Genomic DNA, 25,783 nt, shown 5'->3' with positions numbered 1-25,783 from the left:
AGGGGGTTCCAGGTGGTGGTACTAACGGGTGGCTTGGTGACGGGTCGTAGTATTTATTGCATGAAGCACTGGTACATATCTCCCTCTTTGCATATATCGGTGGTCCCTGTATCCTCCCTGTTGCATGCGTCTACAAGGGCTTCTATGTTTAGGGTTCATGTCTGCAAATAATCTGCACGTTGTGTGATCTGCATCAGTTAGTGCAGCATATAGAGTCTTTGTAGCCACGTACATAGCGCCCAGTGTTCGCCGTCCTGCCGAGGGAATGGAAAATATGCTCCTTGGTTTTTGTAGGAACCAACCCCCCCCCCCCCCCCCCCCCCCCAGCTTCCAGGATACTTTATGATTTGCCTGTGTCGTTGATACAATGTATCAAGTTGAGTTGGTAACGTTGTATCTGGGAGCTGTCAGGCTGCAGACTAAACAGAGCAAATTCCTTTGTTCTCTGTCTGTTCATACCATATAAAGATATCATCGTGGTCGCGCTCTGCGCTCAGGACCCATTAACCCCTTCTCGCCCGGAGTGGCATCGGATGTGTGTATTTCTTTCTCTACGCTAAGCAAACATCCAGCGTAGTTTTCAGATTAGGACTTTGAGTCGGGGATTGTTTCCAAGCCAGCAAATTATATACTGGTGCAGGTAACAATTTGTTCCCTGGTTAGACAATTAGGTAGAGGATACATTTGTGTAGGGCTGCGGGTTTAGGAGGAAGCGGACCGTCAGACGGCCACTTACTGCAGCGAGTGGTTTGGTCTTGCCTTTTCTCACTTGTCAGCGTCTCGCGGATCGTCCTTGTTGGTTCCAGATTTCCTGTATCGTATTATTGCTACAGTGAATGTTTTCTCGCTGTCTTACGGACGTTCACTGTCATTCCTGTTGGTCAGATGTAGCCGTGGAGCTCCAGCCAGGGTGCCCTGATCAGTGGGGCTCGTTAGGGCATACCTATTGACGAGCTTCACTTCATTGTTCAGGGAACGACCATGAAACAAAGATTTAAGGTACCTTTTACATAGGGAAACTATTACTGGAAATAGTGAATTTGGGCGACAGTCATCCCGTGTACGAGCGGCCGCCGTCGGGGCACTGAGCGACCAATCGCTCGCTTGCCTAATGGCAAACAACTGACAAGGTTAAAAACCAAACGACTATCAACCAGTGTGGACAGGAGTCGCCCAGTCTGAGTGACTCCTGTTTGCAGTATATGGCGTTGAACGACTATTGTACAACGCTCAGGCGGTTTATGTTCCCAACTGTCGTACCTTTTACTCCAGCTAACTACCAGGATGTCTTTAGGCGCCTGTAGAAGTTTTGATTAAAGTGATGAAAATGGATGTTTTCAACTAAAACACGTGGGAAAGATGACGGCTGCACTTGGAATTCTCGTCCATTAGTTGACCATCTTCCATTAAAAGAACGTTCTCAGACAGATCATTCGCTGCGACTAAGCAACTTTAATGGCGATTATAGACTAAAATGTGTGAACGCTCATCTGCGAAACGAACATTCGTTATAGGATTGTTCAGTAATCGGCCTACTTCTGTGTGCGCCCACCTTAGCGGGGATGTTGGGGGTTTTATAAATATTTCAGTTTTTCTGAATTTCCCAGAAATAGTGCCGCGCTGGTCTGTTGCCGGTATCTGGTATTGCAGCTTATTCCAATTAAAGGGATTGTTCTATAAAATGTAAGTTTGGCACGCACTCTGATCCTGACAACTAGGGTCCTCGAACGAATGCAGCGGTAGTCCAGCATGCACTTTGCTGCTACAGTTATTTCAATGGGACTATCAGAGAGTTGAAGTCAAGTGCTCAGTTATCTCCGGCAGTTCCATTGAAATGAATGGAGTGATCGGGCATGTGTGTGACCATCGCTCTAGTCATTCTGGGTCCTTTGGGACTTCCTTTCTTGGGATCGCTGGGGTCCCAACTGTCAGATTCCCGTTGATCAGATACAGTCGTTGCATCCCCTTCCTCGAATCGTGTGGATCACTTTATGGGGCAACCACTTTAAGTGAGAGAAAGTGAGCTGCAATGCCAGACGGGGGGCATATGATCATCAAAGTTCGGTCAGGCAGACGTAGCCTATTGACGCGGCACTGCATGGACAGCGTTCAGGTGAAGACATCATCCTTGTGGCGGCTGCTGATTTCTGGGGGAGTTGGAGAAGTCGGACACTGATCAGCCAAAGTTGCCTTTCAAGAAAAAACGTCTTAAAGTCACTGACCAAATAATACATGATGCAGAATCGATCGGATCGCTACGCTTAAATCTTGGTGTAGAGCTAGGTCTAGTATAGCCTTGCCTCTGCCGCAGATCGTCACAGCGGTGAGCATGCACCAGAAAAGGGTTCATATGAAATATGGCAAAAATGGTTGGCCGAAAACATACTAAGGCTAGGGCTACACAGCGACTCTTGGCCACGGTTGTGCGACCGAAGACCGCTGTGTAGCTCTGTGACCTCGCACTCTCATTAAAGGGGTTGTAAACTATCAATGGCCCATCAGGATAGATCAGCAAAGGATCCACTGCACTGGGCTTCTTTCTGCAGGAAGCGGACCGCTCCATTCTCTGCGCTTGGCCAGACCTGGTCTTACAGAAAAAGATTCCATTCATTTCAATCTGAACTCCGCCTGCAATACCAAGCTTGGCCACTGCAGTGAGAACAGAGCTGTCTGCTTCCTGCAGAAAGCAGGTCTGTGCACAAACACACTGACGCGGTAAAAAGCTGACGACGGGGTCCCAGAAGATGGACTCCTAACAAACGACTCTGACAACTGAGCATTTTTCACTCACGTGTTGTCAGGTCCCGTGTGTACATGGCACAACAGTCGCCTGAAATCCCTTGTTGAGTAGTCGGGTGACTATAGGCCCGTGATACAGCTCTTCATCCCTTTTGTGCAAATCCCGAGAGATCGGTCACATTGTGTAGAAGCAACTGTGAAATACTCATGTGCCCTCTGTACCCTCCAGTCCTGGCAGTCGGGGTGAGCAAGATGGTGTCGGGCACCCTTGCCTTGGATCGGGGGTTTAGGACATGACTTAGCGGGGTTGTCTACTACCAAGTTGTATGATTCCTATATGCTGGGATACAATCGGCCCCCATTCATCCTCTGACGGGTCTGGGTACTAGCAACATCAGAAGCTCTCCGGCCGATTAGTGCTCTGTCTCCCGCTATAACCGGCGCTGTGAATGTAAATATGCCTGCGGTTCAGTGCCAGTTGTTAACTCCTGGCTGCGGGCAGAGCAGACCAGGAATGTTCAGCCGTGTTCATACAGGCCCCTGGGCTTATCTGACAGATGCGGGAAGATTTATGGCTTCTCCTTGCAGTGGTGGGACATTGTGATAAGCTGTAATTGGTTCATTCCAAGATATAAGCAGTAATAGAAGACGTGCTGCCAAGTGCTTGAGAAAGAAGAACAATACAAACTACTACGTATCCAGTCGTTACAACTTACATTACTTCCATCATTTCTCGGAGGCTTGGGGACCGTGCCCCTGGTACCGCTCCCGGAGGAGTCCTTGACCCACCTCAGTGTAAAGACTTGGTAGAATACAGTTGCATCAAGTAGATGCCGTGGCTGGCGCTGCCTCGCCGCACTTTTCTCCGCTGGTTGCAGCCATCAGCACGTCCGCTTTTCCTCCCGCTGTCAGATCTGCTGCTTGTTTCACCTCTTAAAGGACAAACGTGCCTTCTCATCTTATAGCAATATGCGAACTTCACTTGTTTTATATACCCTCCCCCACTGGAGGGCGCTCCAGCAATATGTTCCATATGGTTCTGCAAAGATGAGGTAGTTCCATGATTGACTCCGTTTTGACCTGTACTTCTTCATCCAGCTCTCCTGTCTTGTCTTGACCTCAGCCAGTACCTTCGCCATGATTTATCTGGTTTTTACCTACCCTGACCCTCTGCCTGCGTTTCCGTTTGTGCAAATAAGGAAGCTGGAACAATACCTCTGCAGCGCCCCCTATTGGAAGTCGGCATTCCTTCAAGTCAATGTTAGACTTTTTATACAAGTCTTTAGAACAATGAATGGGAATTGAAAACTGAGCCAGAGCCCATCCACAGACAGCTGTTTCGGGGTGTTTCACACATCAGTGTGCAATAGATTTCTGGATTGGCTAGTGAGGGGCCAGGGACGCGGGTCGGGAGGTTAAGGAGACACCTAGAAGGCGACTGAGGGCCATTTAGACACAACGATTATCGCTCAAAGTTGTCTTTTGAGCGATGATCGTTGTGTAGCTGCACTGACATCGTGCAGTTTTCATTCTCCCGTCGCTCATCGCTGTCTTTCAGCTGACGATGAGCCTTATCAGGGATTCACAGCGGGATACAGCTGATACTATTGTTTCCACTGTATCCTGCTCCCTGATAACCGGCTCGGTATGAAGAACAGAGCGGTCCAGCTGCGTTCTCCATACCCTGCTCAGAGCGCTCGGCTGTATAACAGCGGGGAACAGCTGGATGCAGAGAGCAAGCGGCCCCCTGCTTCTCTGCATCCTCCGGAGCACAAGGTGATCAATGTTTGAGCGATCATCTTGCGATGTAAATGACACAATGATTGTCGCTCAAGAGATCTTTTGAGCGATAACTGTTGTATCTGCATGGCCTTATAAGTCTCCTCACTCACCTTCTAGGTGCTGTTCTTAAAGGGGTTGTCCCGCGCTGAAACGTTTTTTTTTTTTTTTTTTTCAATAGGCCCCCCGTTCGGCGCGCGACAAACCCAATGCATGTGTTTAAAAAAAAAAAACGTTTAGTACTTACCCGAACCCCCGCGCTGCGGCGACTTCTTCCTTACCTTAGCAAGATGGCCGCCGGGATCTTCACCCACGATGCACCGCGGGTCTTCTCCCATGGTGCACCGTGGGCTCTGTGCGGTCCATTGCCGATTCCAGCCTCCTGATTGGCTGGAATCGGCACACGTGATGGGGCGGAGCTACGAGGACCAGCTCTCCGGCACGAGCGGCCCCATTCACCAGGGAGAAGACCGGACTGCGCAAGCGCGTCTAATCGGGCGATTAGACGCTGAAATTAGACGGCACCATGAAGACGGGGACGCCAGCAACGGAACAGGTAAGTGAATAACTTCTGTATGGCTCATAATTAATGCACAATGTACATTACAAAGTGCATTAATATGGCCATACAGAAGTGTATACCCCCACTTGCTTTCGCGGGACAACCCCTTTAAGGAGAGATGATACCCTTCCGTTTATGCAGGTACTCTCTGTCCTTACATCAGCTTGTGATTTTTGACTACGTCGCTGCCTCTCCCTCCGATGTCATGTGCCACTACACCGAGACTACTCTTGGGTATCAGCCTGTGGGCTCCTGCAACAAAGACGAGGTCCTACTCCGAAGGGTTAAACTCGTGGGAATCCTCGGTGCTGCCTTTGACGAGGTAGTCTAAAGATACCTTTACAGAGGATGACTGTCGGGGAATGAGCCCCCAACCATCACTCCTCACCCAGAATGGAGGCGGAGAGGCTGCAGATCTCCATTCACTGCAAACAGGCAGTCCGTAGATGAACGGCTGCCTGATCACACAGACTGATCGGCGCTAAAAACCGAATGACTCCCGACAAGTGAGAGAAATCGCTATCGGCTGCCGCGTGTAGACGGGATAACGGTCACTAAATTTGCTGCTTCCAATGATCGCCCCGTATAAAGATACCATAAATCTGCCTTTTTTACTCCCAGAATGTGCGGGAAATCTTCCCATTAGTGTGGTGTTCACCTCTAAAGTGCGTTCACATGGCGTATATTGGCGCGTATTCCTCTCCACGATGCGCTTACAGTACGCATCCCATTGATTTGTAATGGGAAACCGTGTCCACGTCTTGACGACCCCCCCCCCCCCCCTTTTTTTTTCTTTTTCCTGACGCATATTTTTTTGTGAAAAAAAAACACATTGTCCATACAGGGACCCGGTTTCCCATTATAAAGGGACGGGGCGACTTTTTTCTTTTTTTTTTTTTTTTTTTTTTTTATATGTTGGTTTTTGCCATAGGAATCAATAAAGCTTCAAAATATACACCAAATCAAAAAAAAAAGCCTAAAACCAGTGTTTTGTGTGCAGATTTCGATATAGATTTGCGCCCTTAGGGCTCATTCACACGGGTGTGTGCAGGGTTCGATCTGTGATCATGTTCTCCTTGTCGGCTCCACTTACGGTTTTAGCAGATGCAAGCGGGTCCATTGGTTTCATGCCTAAATCTGCGTGTATTTACAGACTGTAATATGGACCAAGATGGAACACGTGCGTGTAGTGCAGATCAGTGGTATCAGCTCTCCGTGTTACACGTGTAAAGAAAAAGATGCATGTAATACGGAGCAGAGAGTGCTGAACCTACTTCATGGGCCTGCGCTGTCTATCCTCAGCTTAATCTGCTCGTGCTGTCCGTAGTGACAGCTTCACCGGGTCACGTGATCTCAGTTCTCACCAGTTCAGATCTACTTGAGGTTGTGGATTCAGTCTAGTCAAGACTATCAGCCTGCACGATGCTGTTACATGGATCGGCCACAGAATCTGCTTAGAGGGGGACACAGTCCTTTCACAGTCACTGCTGATTGTCCCATAGCTATAATAGAGGAGATCACAGCTCATCCTGGCTGCATATTTATAATTAGACTGTCCCCCCAGCAGGCAGAAATGGTATAGCTTCTAGCTAATGCTGTGCTGCATGTATGGGATGCGACGTGAAAGTAAATAAATCTCCCCATTATTATGGTGGGCAGTAAGTATCAGACAGGGGGCTGCACTGCTTGGAAGTGGCTGGAATACACAGAGGAGACCTCCAGAGTGTGATAGACAGATTAGGGGGAAGGGATGGAAAAATGTGTTTGCGCCGGAGGATCGGGATGATTGCAGCTCCTCTAAGTGTTTTTAGCATTACTAGGAAGAAATGGGAATGCTGACTTGTGCATTTTGACCTGCATGCCCGCTTGCGGCGCTGCCTCCTGGCATTGAGTGTGGGGCAGCCTTTGTCCTCGGGGCTTGATAAGCGTTGATCGTGTTCCCCAGAAGTCACGTTATCATAACATCCAAGTAAAGGGTCTTTATGCAGAGAGCAGCGGCGGCAGTGAACCGCTCGCCCGCAGCCAGGAATTACTAAATGGCCTTTTATTCAGCCGAGGGAAGGAAAACAAACCGTGCGCTCTCCGTCCGCCGCCATGACTGGCCGCAGTGTTCGCGGAGGTGTGATGTCTCCAGATCTGCAGCTTCCCCTCGTGTCCAGTGCTTTGTATAGCTACACGCTGCGCGCCGGTCCTTCCGGTGTAGTATGACGATGGCCCATCTAAGCGTTAATCTACGTGTTTCCGCTGCTTAGCGACGCTGCGCACAAGTTCTGCTCTAAGGGGCTTTTAGACTGACCATTATCGTTCAAATGAGTGAAAGTCAATGTGCCTGTAGATCCGGGGGACTGTCACAGCCAATCGTTGGCCTTGGTGGTCTCATGCCGAAAACAGCTGATTGGTCAAGTGGGTCCATGCTGCAACCAGGCCCGGCGGGGAGGACAGCGGCGCTTAAAGGGGTTGGACCAAGATTTCAAGTGATCCACAGGTTGGTTATAACTTACTGATCGACTCCCCTGCCCTCCTTGCTGTGGGGTTACCCCCACCAGCCTCCTGCCCCTGCGGTTGGGTGATAACTGAATGGCACGCTGGTCCTGCCAGCACAATAGTGCTCCATCCACTTTCAGTGGGCTCTGGAGGCACCCAAGTGGCAGCCGCATTGAAGTGAATGGAGCGATGACCGTGCATGTGACTTCACTGCAGGCGAGAAGCGAACCCGCGGTGACCGGCGGAGCGGGTAGTATATAACAGACCCCCGGAGCCCGCTCTATACACAGATGACAGCTGCAGTCGGCGATGACTCTGATTCTGGCTGTTAACCCTTTACATGCTGCTATTGGACAGCAGAATTTAAAGGCCCTAAACGCCTCCCCCCACAATAAGATCACAGGGATGCCGTCCGGGTGTCATGGCGGTCAGGAGCTGCCGTGATCGTTTGCCTATTAGGGATGCGCCCGCGGTCTTCTATACAGTATAATGCTGTAACGATCATAGTATTGCAGTATACTGTATAAGGGATCACAAGTTCAAGTCTCCTGGGGACTAATAAATGGTAAAAAGTTAATAAAATATGAAGTTACAGAAAACCTTTAATGTGAATGAGGCTGGAGTGGTCTGCAGGGTGGGCCGGGGCTTTCTGGGGTCCTCCGCTCCTTCTCTGAGGCTAGCACCCGATCAAGAGCCAGGAGGAGGGATTGAGGATCGCTATTAACGGACTGCTCTGGCCTCACTGTTTGTATGCACTCGGAGGACTAGTGCTTCTCATTAGGAGCGTACCAATAACCAGTCCGCTGTATACAAGGAGTGACAGGAGGACTGTGGGAGGGGGCGAGTGTGATAGACTCGGCGGGGGCTTCAGCTCTAATGGACCTATAGCTTCAGCGTGACAACACCTGACAATATCAGCCGTGTCAATGTGGTCTTACTCCGCATAGCTCTGTTATTCCTCCTGATCATTTTATGAATAAATGAACTGGGAGTTACCATTGCTCTTGGCGGAGGTGTGTCCCTGCATGGTCAGCTCTGATTGGACAGTATCAGGCTGTGCAGAATCGCCCCCCCCCCCCCCCAACCTGGTATCACCCACTTATCATTTTATTCATATTTCCAGGAGGAATAATAGAGGAACAGCACAACGCAGAGTTTAGTGATCCATTTCATGAGGACTCCACTCCGGGGCTTTAATGCAAAAGTAATCCCAGTGCATCCGCTGGCCGGAGGAGCCGTTCCCACATCACTGGGATTGTAAAAATAGCCCCGTGCATGCGATCCCGAGAGGAAGCGACCGCGAAAGGTCAACGATGGACAGGCGGAGTGTTAATTCACAGCTACAGCTAATATTTCCGGCACTGGTATCCTTATCCCTAATGTCCTATGCAGCCCCCAAATGGTCCCCAATCTGGCAATATTCCTTGACGACTAAATGTATGACCGTGTGTGTAATATATGAGGGGGGCGGCTCCTCCTGGGGCTAACATCACACAGGCGAGTGCGATATGGAGCCGTGAATCCCGCCCCCATATCGCGCTCCCCACCATGTGACTTCCCCGAGGATGTGAGGGGCTTTCATGTGAAAACAGCCTGACATCACTGCGGGGATCCAGTGGCGCGGTGGTCAGCCGCTGCGGAGGTTCACAAAGTTTCTCCCATTGTCTTCAATAGGAGATGTGGCATCGTGTGGCACGCGCCTGGCATGTGGTGCGCTGCCGCCGCCGGCCTCGTAGAGGACAATGGTCGCTGCCATGCGAGTGCGCACAAGATTAGACAATGCTGTTCCTGCATCGCGGTGCCGTGCGGGAAAACCTCGCTCATGTGTCTGACCCCATTCAAAAGGATGGCGTTCATATTGGTGCGTCTCGCAATGCACAAATCTTGCGCGATTTCCTCGCCATGTGAAGCCGACCATGCAGACTGATAATACTCCAACACTCCTGTTCAGTAGAGACCGTCTCGCCCTCCTCTCTTTGCAGACACTCCACCGCCATCTGTGTTGGGGCCCCTATAGTTCTCGGGCTCCGTTCACTTGATGGACTTTGTTGCCTCCCATCGGATCCATCCGCCTTGCGATCCGCCTCAGATTAGCTGTAGCTGCGGACCTGCACACAGATTAGCCCCAGTCAATGACCTTAACGCAGATTAACGTGTCGCACTTTCCCCGCAGCAGCTGTCCGATGTGTCAGAACAGATTCCCTGTTACACAACCGTGGTGTCAAAAAGAATCGCTACGTCAGTTTGTGATGCAGTCCGAGTCCAGGGCAGAGCGTGGATTTCAATGGGGTTAAAAGGGTTGTCCAGTTGGAAGCGGTTGATGAGCCTGTCCACATGAATAGTAGATCAGCAGCGGTCTGACACTGACACCCGGGCTGATGAGATCGTGCACGGAGCTGATTTCTGCAGGAAGACAGCTCTGTTTCCGTTGCAGTGGCCAGGCTTGGCATTGCAGGCCAAGCTACCATTGGAGTGAATGACCTGTCATCCAAAGTCTGATCACAGCAGTGGAACGGAGCCGTCTGTTTCCTGCAGAAATTAGCTTGGTGCAAAAGCACACTGGCTTAGAAAACAGCTGGCCAGCGCCGGTCCCGGGCAGTGGGCTCCCATCCACCGGCTATTGGTGGCCTGTCCTGCAGCTAGACTCATAGTTTGCAGCTGGACAACCTCTTTAAATCTGCCTCATCGGCCCGACTCGCATGATCGGGTTTGATTTTGCATGTGGATTTCCGTAGTGAAAGACCTGCGATCATTCGCTGAAAGTAATTGACCACGGAAGATCGCTGGTGCGAGCGTCCTCTGCGCAAATGTACGCTATACTCAGCGTATCGGCCACACGGAAGAATGTTCTCTCTCCTCCGACCGGCATTCTAGCTTTTCTATCTTCCTCTGACGTTGCGAGTGTTTCCGCCGCCCGTACTTCGTTACTCTGCGGATGCTCGCATCCATTGACTACACTCGGAGCCGTCTCAGTGGGATCTGCGCTAAAATAGAGCAAGCTGCAATTTTTCTTCTGCTCGTGAAATACGTGATTCCTTCCCGCGAGCGTGGACAAAAACCTGAAAATGCATGCCTTTCAATGCCCGCGTTTTCCCGCTAATGGCGATCGCAGATTCTGCAATTAAAGTCCGTTCGTGTGAGCCCAGCCTGAATTGCACTCGGCCGCTCGCCATGATGGACGCCCTTCTTGTCACTCAGCCGCTCGCCATGATGGACGCCCTTCTTGTCACTCAGCCGCTCGCCATGATGGACGTCCTTCTTGTCACTCAGCCGCTCGCCATGATGGACGTCCTTCTTGTCACTCAGCTTTCCCAGAAACTTTTAACAATTTGGCAAAAAAACAAGAGAACCCGGGGATTTGCTTTTGGATTTTTTAGGGGAAATTCCTATTTGTTCGGGGCTTTACCACCGCTGGGGACGTGTCTGGCATTGAGTAGACAGATTTGTCTTGATTAATACCACCTCTGGTTAATCATCAGCCAACGCTGGAGATAGTGATTTGTTACGGCTTTTCGTGGAATGCAGCACAAGTATGAACGTGTTCGCGGTATCGTAACCGGCGCGCTCGTCAAAGGCTCCAAATAACCTGAATGGCCGAATTCTCTTCTGGCAGCGCCTGCGAGGCCAGATGAGAGCTAAGCTTCGCACGAGGCGCTCGCTGTCTACAAATTGACTGGTGTAATCTCTGTATTATCCTGGAGACGGGCGGCGTTAATGGAAGGCGCTGGGTAAACAAGGGCTTAATGCCGCCGTATTGTGTATACAAGTGAATGAAGAACATATGCCGCGCCGTAATCGTATCCCCGTAGGAGGCGGGCCAAAATAACCCGATTGAATGGATGCAATTAAGAGGAAGCCTTCAGTAATCTCGCCGCACATTAATGACTGCTGCTCTGGAGATGCAGCTTGAAGGTCAAGGACCCCGATTTAATGCGGACCACCTCTTATCCGCTATTAACTAGACCTCTGCCCACTTGGGTACAGTAGGGGCTGTGTGGTACCGTGGGGGGTACCGTCTGTTGCTACGGTCGGGCTCTGTAGTTTTGCCCGGCGCTGATTGCTGTGGCCCCTTTGTTTTAAAGAGATCTGCTCCTTTAAAGGGAAGGTGTCATCAGAAAATGGCTTATTGTATAAATCAAGTTTTTATGATTTTAAACATAATTAAGAATTTTGGGGAAAGTTAGAAAAAAATGTTGTCACATTCTAGTAAAAAAAAAAAAAAAAAGTAGAGAACTTTTTAGCTGTCGTTTCATTATCACAGGCAGAATTACAATGAGAGGTGACGCCTATATATAGAGAATACAGGATCCACCATTCATAATGGGTGATATCACGGCTCACCTCCTCCCCCTCCCTGCACAGGTCACACAGCATGCCAACAACACTCCCATAGAAACCTATTGGTGATGGTCACAGCTCACCACCTCTCCCTCCCTGCACAGGTCACACAGCATGCCCACAACACTCCCATAGAAACCTATAGGTGGTTGTCACAGCTCACCACCTGCCTCGACCTGCACAGGTCACACAGCATGTCAACAACACTCCCATAGAAACCTATTGGTGATGGTCACAGCTCACCACCTCTCCCTCCCTGCACAGGTCACACAGCATGCCCACAACACTCCCATAGAAACCTATAGGTGGTTGTCACAGCTCACCACCTGCCTCGACCTGCACAGGTCACACAGCATGCCCACAACACTCCCATAGAAACCTATAGATGATGTTCACAGCTCCCCTCCTCCCCCTCCCTGCACAGATCACACAGCATTCCCACAACACTGTCCCATAGAAACCTATAGATGTTGGTCACAGCTCGGCTTCTGCCGATCCCTGCACTGGTCACAGAGCATGCCCACAACACACTCCCATGGATGTCAGTGGGTCCACTCCTGCTCATTCTGTCTATGGCCCATGAGGCTGCTGTAAATCACATCTCTAACTGCAGCTCAGGCAAGAGGGTCACCCCATAGTCATGTACAGACGACAAAAAGAAAAATCTGGAGTCCGCAAACACATGTGATGCTTTCCCCTCAGGTTAGTAGGTGTATTAACACTGGGAGTCCTTTATGACCCCATCAGCACTTCACAGGGTAACGCATTAAACAAATCAGTGTTTATTGTTAACCAACATGAGTATGGCCGCCTGCACACGGGCGGAAATCCCGCGGCGGGATTTCCCACGGGATTTCCGCCACTGAAAGTTTGCATAGGAGTGCATTACAATACGCACTCCTATGCAGACGGCCGCGGTTTGGCCGCGCGAAATCTCGCGCGGCAAACAAACCGCGGCATGTCCTATTTTTTTTTTGTGTGGGGCACGCACTCACCTGGCCGCCGGCTCCGGTCTGCGCATGCGCCGGCTGCGCCGCAGCCGGCACATGAAAGAGCCGGGGCCGCCAGGCGCGGGTGAGTACGCGCTCGTCCCTGCAGGCTCTCGGGTTGGGTCCCGCGGCGAGAATTCTCGCTGCCGGATCCGACCCGCTCGTCTGCAGGCGGCCTGAGTGATATTCCTGAAGCCCTTTGAACCATTATGTACTTTGAGGGACGCTCCTACACATCTCTAGAGCGCCCCTCTGGTCCTGGATGATGGCCGCACAGCTTCTCTGACTACTTGGTACACATGCATTGGTAGTCCTACAAGCTGCTCCTACTGCCCCCGTGTGCCACACTGGGTGATCAACGCAGGAGTAGTTGTCTTGGACTAATGATGCTTAATGGGAGAAGCTGGTGCGGCCATCTTTGTTCCTCCAGGCCCGGAGGGTCACTCGAGAGGCTCTCCAGGGGCGCCCAACCAGGGCAGTGTGTTTGGGCCTGAGTGGTCAAACTTACAATCTTATGAGGGGAACTTTTTGTAAAGGCTTGTAAGCCAACGTGTTGTGGATGTAGAGGTTCAGTAGGTCGGGTCCATGGTTTCTTCTCCCACCTCCATGTCTTCTGTAATGCACTTGTTCCTTGGCGCCTGTGATTTTTGCATTTCATGTTGCTTCGCCTTCTTCATCGTTCTTCCATCGCTTTAGTCGGTGACGGTTAACGCTGTACACTTATGGCCGCTGTACCTGATGCTTGAGTCTCATTATTATTTTTGCTTTCCTCCTATCTCCGGTACAGACCTCATCGAGAACACCTACACCTCGGCCGTCATCAGGCGAGATCTTAAAGTCACCGAGGTGAACCAGCACAACCTTCAGAACAACCACATCACCGTCTCCAAGAAACGCAACTGGCTGACGCAGAGCAGTCACAGACACCACCACGTGACCGACGGCCATAAACGGAGCTACTACACCTCCAACTCCAGTCATGTCGTCATTCGAGAAACTGTCCTCCAACTATCCCGACCAGATCGAGATGTGCCCAGCAGAGCGCAGGAGACGGTGCCCTCCACACAACTCAGCCCGCAAGCTCTGCCCACTGGCACCTCTGATCTGAGTGAAGACAATGATGCCGACGACGAAGGGGAGATCTGGTACAATCCGATCCCCGAGGATGATGAACCGTACGTCTCCCTTAAGACCTCTTCAGATCTGACCGTTCCTGAACCTGGACGTGACGTGCCGGAAGTACCTGCAAGACAAGGATGCCTGCCGGGTGCGGGCGAGCCGCAGTCTCCAGCCGCTGATGATAATGGAGATTCCTTGGATTCCTCAGACTATGGCGGGCAGCTGTGCAAGCAGAGATTTGTGTGCAAGACGGCAACATCCCTGTCTACAGAGGAGCCACCTGCGTGTGGATCTCACGACTCAGGTAGGAGGCTTTGTATGTCCTTCATCTGCATTGTTTGCTGCCACGACCCAAGAGCACCATAAACTAAGTCCTGCTCACAGGACGGGTCACGAGGAGTCCGGGGACCTTGTTTTTTTTTTTCTTTTATGCTTACCGGGCGTCCCATTCCACCGCTGTTATCTATGTAAGTCGGCGCACAGGGACTCATCTATGCCGGCGTTGTGCACCGCCTGCACATATGAGTCTTGTTAGCGGAATGGGAATCCCAGTAAGTATTAAAAAAAACAAAACCCTCCCCGTACTCCTCAGAACCTGCCTATCAGCACCATAGCTTAGTTTATGTGTTGGTAGATGACGGGTTTCCTTTAAGATTTTGATTGTTGGGAGTCTTCTAGACTGTGCAATGCTCCTGGGAAAAAGTTATGCAAATAAATGCGGGAATAATCCTCCACAGCGCCACCTATTGGAAAGTACCTTCTAAGAAGAGGCAGTGTGGAGGCATTATTCCTTCGCTCATTTGCATAACGTTTCAGATCTTTGACTAGGTCTTGTTGAAGTCTTGATTCGGCCTGGAAGCTGGGTACAATATAGAAGACTCACTTCCTCCGTATAAGCTGATTGTGCTGATGCTGAGGAGGGCGCCGCTTATCTGTCAATTGCGGTCTATGTGCTAATTGGTTTTGCAAATGAGCCTCTACAGTTAAAGGGGTTGTCCGGAGAAAGCAAGTGGGGTTATACACTTCTGTATGGCCATATTAATGCACTTTGTAATATACATTGTGCATTAATTATGAGCCATACAGAAGTTGTTCACTTACCTGTTCCGTTGCTGGCGTCCCCGTCTCCATGGTGCCGTCTAATTTCCGCGTCTAATCTCCCGATTAGATGCGCTTGCGCAGAAGGGTCTTCTCCCTTCTCTTGGGTCTCGGCACGAGCGGAGTTCTGGCTCCGCCCACTTCTACGCGGCATCGCGTAGCTCCGCCCCGTCACGTGTGCCGATTCCAGCCAATCAGGAGGCTGGAATCAGCAATGGACCGCACAGAGCCCACGGTGCACCATGGGAGAAGACCCGCGGTGCATCGTGGGTGAAGATTCCGGCGGCCATCTTGGTAAGGTAAGTAAGAAGTCGCCGCAGAGCGGGGATTCGGGTAAGTACTAAACCTTTTTTTTTTAATTTTTTTTAACCCATCCCTTGTGTTTGTCTCGCGCCTATTGGGGAAAAAAAAAAGCCGTTTCGGCGCGGGACAACCCCTTTAACACCGCAGTAAAGGTTCCCTATGGTTCTTTTACACGGGACGAGCTGTTGAACAAGCGATGCCCGACACTCATCCCAGTGATGCTCACTCCCCTGCTGTTGCACTGGAGCGAGTATCACGCTTCCACCCCCTCGCACAGTAAGGAGGAGACTGAATCGAGCGCTGGGTACGCAAGCACACTAGCGCTTCATTCACTTTTAATGGGACTGTGGAGATACCCAATTGGCACCCGCTGGGTTATTTCCATCAGCCCCAATTTAATGACTGAAGCGCATGCTCAATCGATGCTCCATTCTGTCTTATGTCACTCCGGGGGGACCCTTGCAGTGACAGAGATGGGAGCCCCGTTCTCCAGATTGGTGGGGGTCTTTGCAGAGAGGCCCTCGCCGATCAACAAGTCATCCACTGACCTGATGGGGAAATCTGCACCCTAATCCACATGAAATTCTGCACCAAAAGCGCACAATCGGAGGGGATTGTGCTGCAGATCCGCCGCAGACGTCCCCCCTTCAACGGAAAGTATATAATCTGCTGCGGATCTGTGTCAAAAAATGCTTCAAAAGACGCACCAAATTATGCTGCACTTCTTTGTGTGGATCCCCTCCGCTGCGAGTCAACATACCGTAGGGGTACGCTCACACGGTGGGCTTCGCCTGCGGCTCCTCTGACGTGGTTGTTGCCGCAGCTCCTCTCTATGATCCTCTGTCGGTATCGGGATGCCAGCCGGCATACACATAAGATCAGCGACCTGCCAGGAGCGGTGGCTGCGGCTGATATCTACTGTGGACGGCCAGCGTTGGGCCTCCTTCACAGGCGCTCCTCCAACACGGATTTCGGGGAGGGGGGCTTTTCTGACCCCAATAACCCCCGAGCGTAAAGGGCAGATTCTTCAAGTGCCAATTAACAATATAGCGTGCTGAACGGTCGCACTGTTATTTACTACCCTGAGATTACAGCAGGGATCCATCATCGCTGCCGAGACTGCGCTGTCCACTAGGGTGGTCCTTCTACAAGGGTTCCAGTCATTTCTGTTATATTTGGGGTAGTTGGCTGCGGACACTAAAGCGATGTCCATTTGACTAGTGAACGGTTCCGTTAGTCTCCGCTTGGGGTTCCGTCGCGGTGCTGTTTTCGGCACGGTTCTCCTAGTAAATAACGCCGCGTGAATGCTTCCTTACTGATGATTCCACGTGGCGGATCGTCGCTCATGTTTGATGATCGCTGACATGTTTGCACAGACTGATGTTTGGGTGAAAACCTTTATTTGCCCGATCATCCGCCTTTAAACGTTGAAACCGGGCATAATGTTTGGCGCGGTTGTCTGTCCACGTGTAAATTATGAATATTCCCAGGATGTCCGGCGGCGGGCGCCATGCCGATTCAGCAGTTCTGCAGAAAGTCTTTGAATGAGTTTTCTGTGGCGTCTCCTGTCTTGTCGTGTAACCTCACACTCGCCATGTTGTGTTCCAGCGAGCCGCGAGGTTTAATATCCGGGTGACTCCCAACCGCTCTGAGAGGAGCTTTGTCCTGCTCTGCTGAATGGCCGGTCTGTGATGTGAGCGTCCCCCCCCGCCCGCGCCGTCCCCTCTGTACACCGCTCCCTCCTCTGCACCCGTTGGGGGTCTCATTCAGCCTCTTGGATTCTTGCCCTGTGGCTGTTGCAGCTTGCTGGGAGTTGTAGTTTCACAACAGTTGGAGTCTGGACTCTCAGCGTTGGCAGGAATGACTGTTTCACTACTGCTGAAAGTTAGTTTTTAGACTTGTCTGGGCTTTCTGGTCTTGGTGCATGCTGGGAGTTGTAGTCATACAGTAGCGGTCCTGCAGTTCCAGCACAATGATGGACTCTTCCTGACAGCTGGAAGGCCACGGGGTGAAGGTCACTGATGTGGCGGAGGAATGTATTCAGGGCCGCTCTACATTTATAGACTTCGTGTTCCGGATGTGGTGGCGGTTCTGCTGTTGTAACTATTCCTGGAAAATCTCCATCTCCGACCCCGGCCTGCAGAGCCGGATCCAAGGCCGATTGTTGGCCGTCACTTCCCTCCTAGTCTTTGGTTTTATCTTTACTGCTCAAAATACTGAAGGGAACACTTAAAGGGGTCGCACCGCAAGCCATCCGCTATCCATAGGATATCCACAGGATGGGGGATAACTTGCTGATCCGTGGGGGGCTCACTGCTGAGACCCCCCCCCCCCCCCCAACCTATCTCGGGAACGGGATCCCTTGTCGTGCTCACTGTGGGGTTACTGTACCCCCTGCAGTGCGGAGGAGACTGGAGCCCTGACTGCAGAAGGGCACAAACCCTCCATTCACTTTCAGTGGGAGTCGTAGAAACGCGAGTGGCGTCAGCGCGGGGGAATAAGCAGCCCCCAAAGTGACAGCCGGAGTGGGACATGGCAGTCCCATTCTGGAGATATACTGGGGGTCTCAGTGAGACCCCATTGATCAGCAAATTATCCCCTGAAGTCCGGTTTGGCTTCTGTTTCACCGTTGGCTGCAGTTTAAATTAAAAAAAAAAAAAGGTTGGAAGCCCCCGTTTTGAAGGATTTGTCCAGAATTAGAATAAACATGGCTGCTTTATTCCATGAACAGCGTCTCACTTGTCCATGACTTGTCTGGTATTGCAGCTCGGTTACATTGGGGTTAGTGGAAGAGAGCTGCAGTACCGCACACAGTCTGTGGATAAGTGTGGCGCTGTTTTCGGAACAAAGCAGTCATGTTTTTCTAAATAGGTAGGAGGTAATAGCGCTGTATGGAAAGCATATTGGTTGTCGCCCATCTTTCTTAGGCCAGGGACATACGAGGGTTTTCCAGAATACGCTCAGCTCTCACTGGACTTGGGAACAGATATTACCAGGAAAGGGTTGGATAACTTGACAAATGGCGATATGGTATGGAGTCTGCTATTAAAGGGGTATCCAGGCTTTAAAAATGGGTGGCTGGTCAGCTGACTGAAGGGGCTGGGGCGCTCATGTAAGCCTTGCAACCTCTTCAGTGTCTACATGGGAGTATGATGCTGTAAGTGAATGGAACACGCCTGCAGTACTCAGAACGGCCACTATAAAAATACGGCGTTCTAAGTACACTCAGATGTAGGCATTGAAGCAGCCGCAGTGCTCACAGTAGCACCACGGCCCCTTTAATTGGTTGATCATTGCGACGGACCACCGCCGATTAGATATCGATTTTCTAGCCTGAGGATAGGCCGCCTTTTTTTAAAGTCCAGATTACCTCCTTAATTTGAATTTGTAGCGGATTATTTCCAGCCTGACAACTCGCACCGTTCCCCGCTGCCTCGTCTTACAGCCAGCGCTGCGTCGCTTCTTTGTTTTTTTGCACAGCATGTTCTCCTCATCAAGGAGGTTTCTGCTTATTGGCAGCCAGAACCCTCTTAGAGCTCCTCCTGGGAATCTCTGATCAGATACGGACCATCACACCGGACTATTCTTAGCAACATAAAAAACACCCAATTTGGTAGCGGATTACTCTTGGACATCAAATTAAAGGGGAAAGTAAACATTTAGGAGTCCAATAACACGAACTAAGCAGCAGCCAGTCAAGAAACGGCGGAGCGCTGCCGCCGGGCATTTCTGGTGCCCACGGTTGCCCATTGGCGTCGGCGCAGCATACAAGGATCGTGTACGCTGCTTGTATTCTGTGAATAGAGTCGAGGGGCTGTTGTATAATCCAAGCCATCGGATGAAACTGAAAGGGTTAATGCATAAACAAATGAATTTATTATAAAACAGGTGTAAAAGTTTCTAGAAAAATTAGCGAAAGTCAATTTTTATAGAATTCTCATATTTTCTTATTTTTTTTACCTTTTAGGTTCCAGGGTTATCTCCCCGGCGCCTGTTGACTTCTCTCCTCCTTGTAGCCCCAACCCTGTGAAGAAAGGAGGCAGCATCAACTGGTCTCTTCCAGATAAGATTAAATCTCCGAGGACCGTCCGGAAACTGTCAATGAAGATGAAAAAGTTGCCGGAACTCAGCAGAAAGTTGAGCGTTAAAGGAACATCGTGGAGCCATTCCAATGCCGACCATCAATCTAAAGGAAACGGTCAGGAAGTAGGCCACGCAACCCCGTTATCGCCTTCCGGACAAGCAGCGGCTGCCGCCAGCAGGAACGTTATTAGTCGCTATCACCTTGATAGCAGCGTTTCTTCCCAGCATAGCTATAAGAAGAAAAGTTCGGGCCCTTCCAAATCTTCCAGTAAGGGGGGTTATCTTAGCGATGGCGACTCCCCGGAACTGATCACCAAGTCGGGTAAGCATGGAGCCGAGGGCAGGTCTACCAAGGGAAAGGAGTGCCCAGCAACCAACAATGCAAAGACTGAGTTGGACATCGATGCCTTCCGGCACTACAGCTTTTCCGACCAACCAAAGTGTTTCCAGTTCGTGTCCGGACTCATGAGCGCTCACTTCTACGGAGCCGAGGATTTAAAACCGCCAAGAATCGACTCCAAGGACGTGTTTTGCGCCATCCAGGTTGACTCGGTGAATAAAGCGAGAACGGCGTTGCTGACCTGCAGGACTTCCTTCCTAGACATGGATCACACTTTTAATATTGAGCTAGAGAACGCCCAGCACTTAAAACTCGTTGTCTTCAGTTGGGACCCAACGCCAAAGAAGAACCGAGTCTGTTGCCACGGGACCGTCATACTGCCGGCACTCTTCAGGGTGACGAAAACCCATCAGCTGGCGGTAAAACTGGAGCCCCGGGGCTTAATCTACGTGAAGCTGAGCCTCATGGAGCAGTGGGAGAACTCGGCGGACCGTCTTGGAGGGAATCGGGAACCCGTCATGTTTGGGGTCGACGCTCGTCAAATTGTTGAGAAGGAAAATTCTGGGCTGATGGTCCCGCTGCTCATGGACAAATGCATAATGGAGATAGAGAAGCGAGGCTGCCAGGTAAGATGCCCTCCCGCCACCCATCCGTTATACGTAAAGGGGTTGTTCCCCGGAGGATGGGGGATAAGGATCTGGTGAGGGTTTGACCCAACGGTCATGAGAAAGCTTGTCCCGAAGGTCCCTGAATGACTGGGTCACACAAGCGCATTACTACTCCACGTGCCTCAGTGTAATTGGCGGAGCGCTTGGCATGCTCTGTCACCACCACATTCAGGGACACTCTGTGGTACCCGTGACTGGTGGGAGCCCTCGATGTCTGAGCCCCACCGGTCCGTTATCCCCTTCATATGTTGAGGTTGATCTCCATGTTGTGGGCTTGTCTAAGCCGGACCTCCTCCCTTCGTATTCCCCCACAACAAGCAGCTTCCCTTGTTGGACTCCCATTAATTGGCGCGGCGCTCCTCTCCGGTTAAGCTGGAGTCCTACAGCTGTATTGCGTGTTGCTTCCGTGATCTCATCCCTGTGCTGGCCGATTTGCATGTGCACGTCGCATGTTCATCTCGTCTGTGAAAACTGGCGAAAATAGGATATTTGGGGATTTCCCCACCGCCGTGGACCGCGGGTCTACGGGAAGGATCGCTCATGTGACTAGCCTCATAGACTGTAATGGGGAATACACGGACGGCGCAGATCACAGCGCTGCGAATAAGGCCTTAGAGCGCCGTTAGCGCCCGTTGTGTCCAATAACTCGGTCAGTCCTGTGTAATGGGGGCTTCTAGTAGTGCGAACAGCCAACTGTCGTCATGTCTCTGAGACCCTCAATCTAAGGACGGATTGTCCAATTTGACCGTCCTGTTGGGTCCCTTCCTCGCTGTCATTTGGTCATCCGTGAAACGCACACGTTTACTCCAACAAACTGATAAAAACGTGGCATTATAACACGGGAACGCGTTTCTGGCCCCTTTTTTCTTTAGTTTTTACCTTTCAAGTAATTGTTATATGAAAGACATCCGGCCTCATTTATCACACGGAGAGGAAAGCGGTTACCAATAGCAACCAATATACAGCTTTTGTTTTACCTCAGCACTACAAGAAGTAGCAACCAATCACAGCGCAGCTTTCATTTTACCTTGGCAGTATAATATATAACAACCAATCACAGCGCAGCTTTCGTGTTACCTCAGTATAATATATAACAACCAATCACAGCGCAGCTTACATTTTACCTTGGCAGTATAATATATAACAACCAATCACAGCGCAGCTTACATTTTACCTTGGCAGTATAATATATAACAACCAATCACAGCGCAGCTTTCGTGTTACCTCAGTATAATATATAACAACCAATCACAGCGCAGCTTACATTTTACCTTGGCAGTATAATATATAACAACCAATCACAGCGCAGCTTACATTTTACCTTGGCAGTATAATATATAACAACCAATCACAGCGCAGCTTTCGTGTTACCTCAGTATAATATATAACAACCAATCACAGCGCAGCTTTCGTGTTACCTCAGTATAATATATAACAACCAATCACAGCGCAGCTTTCGTGTTACCTCAGTATAATATATAACAACCAATCACAGCGCAGCTTTCGTGTTACCTCAGTATAATATATAACAACCAATCACAGCGCAGCTTACATTTTACCTTGGCAGTATAATATATAACAACCAATCACAGCGCAGCTTTCGTGTTACCTCAGTATAATATATAACAACCAATCACAGCGCAGCTTACATTTTACCTCAGCGGTATAATATATAACAACCAATCAGAGTGCAGCTTACATGTTACCTCAGCAGTATAATATATAACAACCAATCACAGCGCAGCTTTCGTGTTACCTCAGTATAATATATAACAACCAATCACAGCGCAGCTTACATTTTACCTCAGCGGTATAATATATAACAACCAATCACAGCGCAGCTTTCGTGTTACCTCAGCGGTATAATATATAACAACCAATCACAGCGCAGCTTTCGTGTTACCTCAGCGGTATAATATATAACAACCAATCACAGCGCAGCTTTCATTTTACCTCAGCAGTATAATATATATAACAACCAATCACAGCGCAGCTTACATTTTACCTCAGCAGTGTGAGAAATTAGTTGCGCTGTGATTGGTGCCCCTGGTAACCAATCAGAGGTCTGCTTTCGGTTTACCTCAGCAGTGAGGAGCTGAGCTCTGCTTGGTTGCCAGGGGAACAGACTGCGGCTTCATGTCTCACTGCTGCAGTGCAGTTTAGCTGGGCTCTGGTTGCTAGGGGTAACAAGGCCGGCTTTACTGTCGGCCAGCTCTGATAAGTGGGGCCGCTGTTCTCTGCAGATGTTTTGCCTATTTTCCCTGTAAGGCGATGACTTCTGTTCACGCTTAACTGACCCCATCGACGTGCAATGGCGCCTATTGGCTTTTACAGAAAACCTAGAGCTGCGTGTGAGGGTACGGGCGCCGCCATGCTGCGTTCTGCACCGTCCGTTGGATGTAGACCTGGGAAGGTTATCTGGCGTATACTTTAATGGAGGCCTCTGGGCTTACAATGGCGTCCTCTGCCCATCGGCTCCCAGGTCATAGGGGCTCAGTGCGTTCCTATGAACCCCAAAACTAAACGGGGCTGACAGATCCCGCCATCGCGTATAAGTAGTCCACTGTACGACGAGCCGCGGGAATGAGGGGGCCGGGGTACAACAGTGAGTTGTCACGTAAACAGCTGGTATCGCCGTCCGTCTCTCAGCGCCGGTCCGCACCCGGCGCTCCGTGTTTACTCGCGACAGAATTGATGGTCTCTGATTTGGCACCTGCCAGGTGTCCTTGTACATAAGTGTTTGCACATGCAGATGGCGGCCTCGCGGGCGGATGCTGGCCAACGGCCGCTGCTTGTTAAGGTGCAAAGTCTGTTTTGGATACGAGAAGAGTTTTGGAACAATTACAAGAGCGCCGGGCGGGGAGCGCCGCGAGAAGTGCGACATCTGGACAATTATGTGGGAGTGAAGGCAGATGGAAAGCGCCTGGTTTTCCTCAGACACCTTTTCTTTACAGTTTACATGCCGAATCGATGTATGGAAACCGCTGAGGAGCCGTACAAGACGAGCCGCGTGTTCACACATGGTCCTCCAGAGCTGCATTCACAATTCTGCGAACTTCAGAGCTGAAATCATCCAGTATTCCTTCCTAGTTTAGCGTCTGCAGAGGCGATCTAAGGCTGGGTTCACACAGGGCGGATTTGCCGCGCGGAACTTGGCTGTGGCAAAACCGCCCACGGCGGCCAATCCGCTGCGGTAAGTCTGGCTGAAACCACGGCTGCGGTTTCAGAAGATGCAGCATGTCTATTTACTTTTTTTGTTTATTTTCGTCGCGGCCGCGCTCTCCTCTATGGGAGCGCCGGCTGCAAAGGAAAAGCGAGCGGCCGGGCCGCTTCAAAGCCGCCGCGGCTTAAACCGTGGTGGTTCTCCTGGTGGAAATCTTGCGGTTTTTGCTGCAGCCAAACCGCGAGATTTCCGACAGGAATACGCCTAGTGTGAGCCCAGCCTTACATCGTTAAAGTGTCGTTTTTACACCAAGCGCTGCGCAGTGATCTAAACTAGGAATAATTAATTGCATCGGCTCAGCGGTTAGGGATGTGTCTGACGAGCTTGTTGACTGTTTCCAATAGCGACCGCCAGGACTGTGAGCGCAGCTCTGGATTATAATACAGCCTTAAACTCTGGATCCGTTTATTAGTTCTATAAACTGTGACGCGGCGCTCAGTAGATAACGGACCCCGTAATGTGGCCAGGAGCAGGTAATTTTAAAGGCATTGTACCACCGATCCCAAGAATGGGGGTCTCATGTCCCCCTCATGTAACTGAGGGCTTGCTGTACCCCCAGCAGTAATATGGAGTGGCAGTCGCACATGCTTGGCTCCACTCCCTTCATTTCGATGGAGCTGATGGAGTAGAAGCGCTCGGCTATCACCGCAAGTCGTATGGAAGATGAACAAGGGTTTAGACCGATACAGCAGATCCTCGAGCCATACCATAAGTGTCTGATAGATCGCACCTCTGGAGGGGAACCTCCTCATTGGATGCATTGGCCTGATGGGAGGGTTAGAGGACCCCCGTTGTGCAGATAGGTGTAGGTCCTGCCTCTGGGGTCTGCACCCAGCAGCCATATATGGCCTTCCCTGTGGGCATACTATAGAAGTCTAAGGTGGGAATACCCCTTTAACATTCCAGCTAGCGCTGATACTTTGTTACCGTCTGAACAGTTCTGTCATCCCTTTCACTAGCGGCTGACGTGTTTGGGGGCGGATCTGTAGGATTTGGTTTTTCATACTTGTTCCTATGCCAAACCCTGCGAGCGGATCCCAGGCGTACAATGCTGGTGGTCTCGGAGGAATCGTGTAATGTGTGCTTGTCTGCAGCACCAGCTCTTGTACATCACCATATTTGTCCTTGTCCCATGTTGCAGGTGGTCGGCTTGTACCGACTCTGCGGCTCCGCGGCTGTGAAGAAAGAATTGCGGGAAGCGTTCGAGAGGGATAGCAAATCCGTGAGTCTGTGCGAGAACGACTACCCGGACATCAACGTGATAACAGGTAGGGACTGTAAACTGTGACCCTCTGATGTGAAACTACAACTCTCAACATGCTTGCAGACCTTGTGCAGGGCATGCTGGGAGGTGGCAGCTATGAGATTTGCAACATGTACCGCGATGCGTCAATCTCGCATAGATAATCACGTTTTTACAAGTGCGATAGCGGGCTGACTTTCTCGAACCAATGTCGTGCTCACCTGTATGAATGCAGCCTTAAAGGGATTGTCTAGGGGTGAGCCGGTTCAGCTAGAACTGCAAATGTGTTCATAAAAGCAGTGATCCTCACCCCAGCGAACCAGCGCTGCAACGGCCGCAATCCTCCTGGTGTGTTTTCAGGAACGTCTACCACCTGACCACTGCAAGCAATCAGAGGTTGCTGTCACATTGCGTTCTCTTGGCGTCATGGCTCTTGGCATCCTAGTGGTGATGCCAGGAGAACAGCACATGATCTCTGTGACCTCTGATTGGCTGCAGTGGTCAGGTGGTAGCCACTTCTGAACACAGTGGGAGGGCCGTGGGAATTGCAGCACTGAATTGCCAGAAATGAGGATGGGTAAGTACCGCTGCTTTTATTAAAGGGGTTGTCCAGTTACTGCCCACAGGACCTCCTGTTTAAAAATAGTAAACTGAACTATTCTTACCCCTCTGCCACGGCTGGGAACCAGCGCTGCAGCCGCTTTGTGGTTCCTAGGACTGATGTCATTGGCTGCAGCGTCATGTTTCTGATCTCCTGGAATAATAGGACTGGGGATGTGATCACCAATGCCAGAACAACGAGCGGTGACACTGCA

General features: G+C 50.6%; 1 protein-coding gene across 2 annotated transcripts in view; it reads left to right on the top strand.

Moving 5' to 3' along the window:
- Positions 1-25,783, top strand: part of SYDE2 (synapse defective Rho GTPase homolog 2) — a 42,779-nt gene that overhangs the window by 1,846 nt on the left and 15,150 nt on the right. For both annotated transcript variants that reach the window (XM_066597873.1, XM_066597874.1), the window contains exons 2-4: positions 13,679-14,314; positions 19,379-20,460; positions 24,867-24,993. In XM_066597873.1, the coding sequence (XP_066453970.1) occupies positions 13,679-14,314; positions 19,379-20,460; positions 24,867-24,993 (1,845 nt within the window). The remainder of the gene's footprint in view (positions 1-13,678; positions 14,315-19,378; positions 20,461-24,866; positions 24,994-25,783) is intronic.

This window comes from Eleutherodactylus coqui, chromosome 3 (genome assembly GCF_035609145.1).
Source record: "Eleutherodactylus coqui strain aEleCoq1 chromosome 3, aEleCoq1.hap1, whole genome shotgun sequence".
Lineage (NCBI taxonomy): Eukaryota > Metazoa > Chordata > Amphibia > Anura > Eleutherodactylidae > Eleutherodactylus > Eleutherodactylus coqui.
The sequence above is the reverse complement of the archived record's forward strand: the minus strand, read 5'-3'. Positions and strand labels throughout refer to the sequence as shown.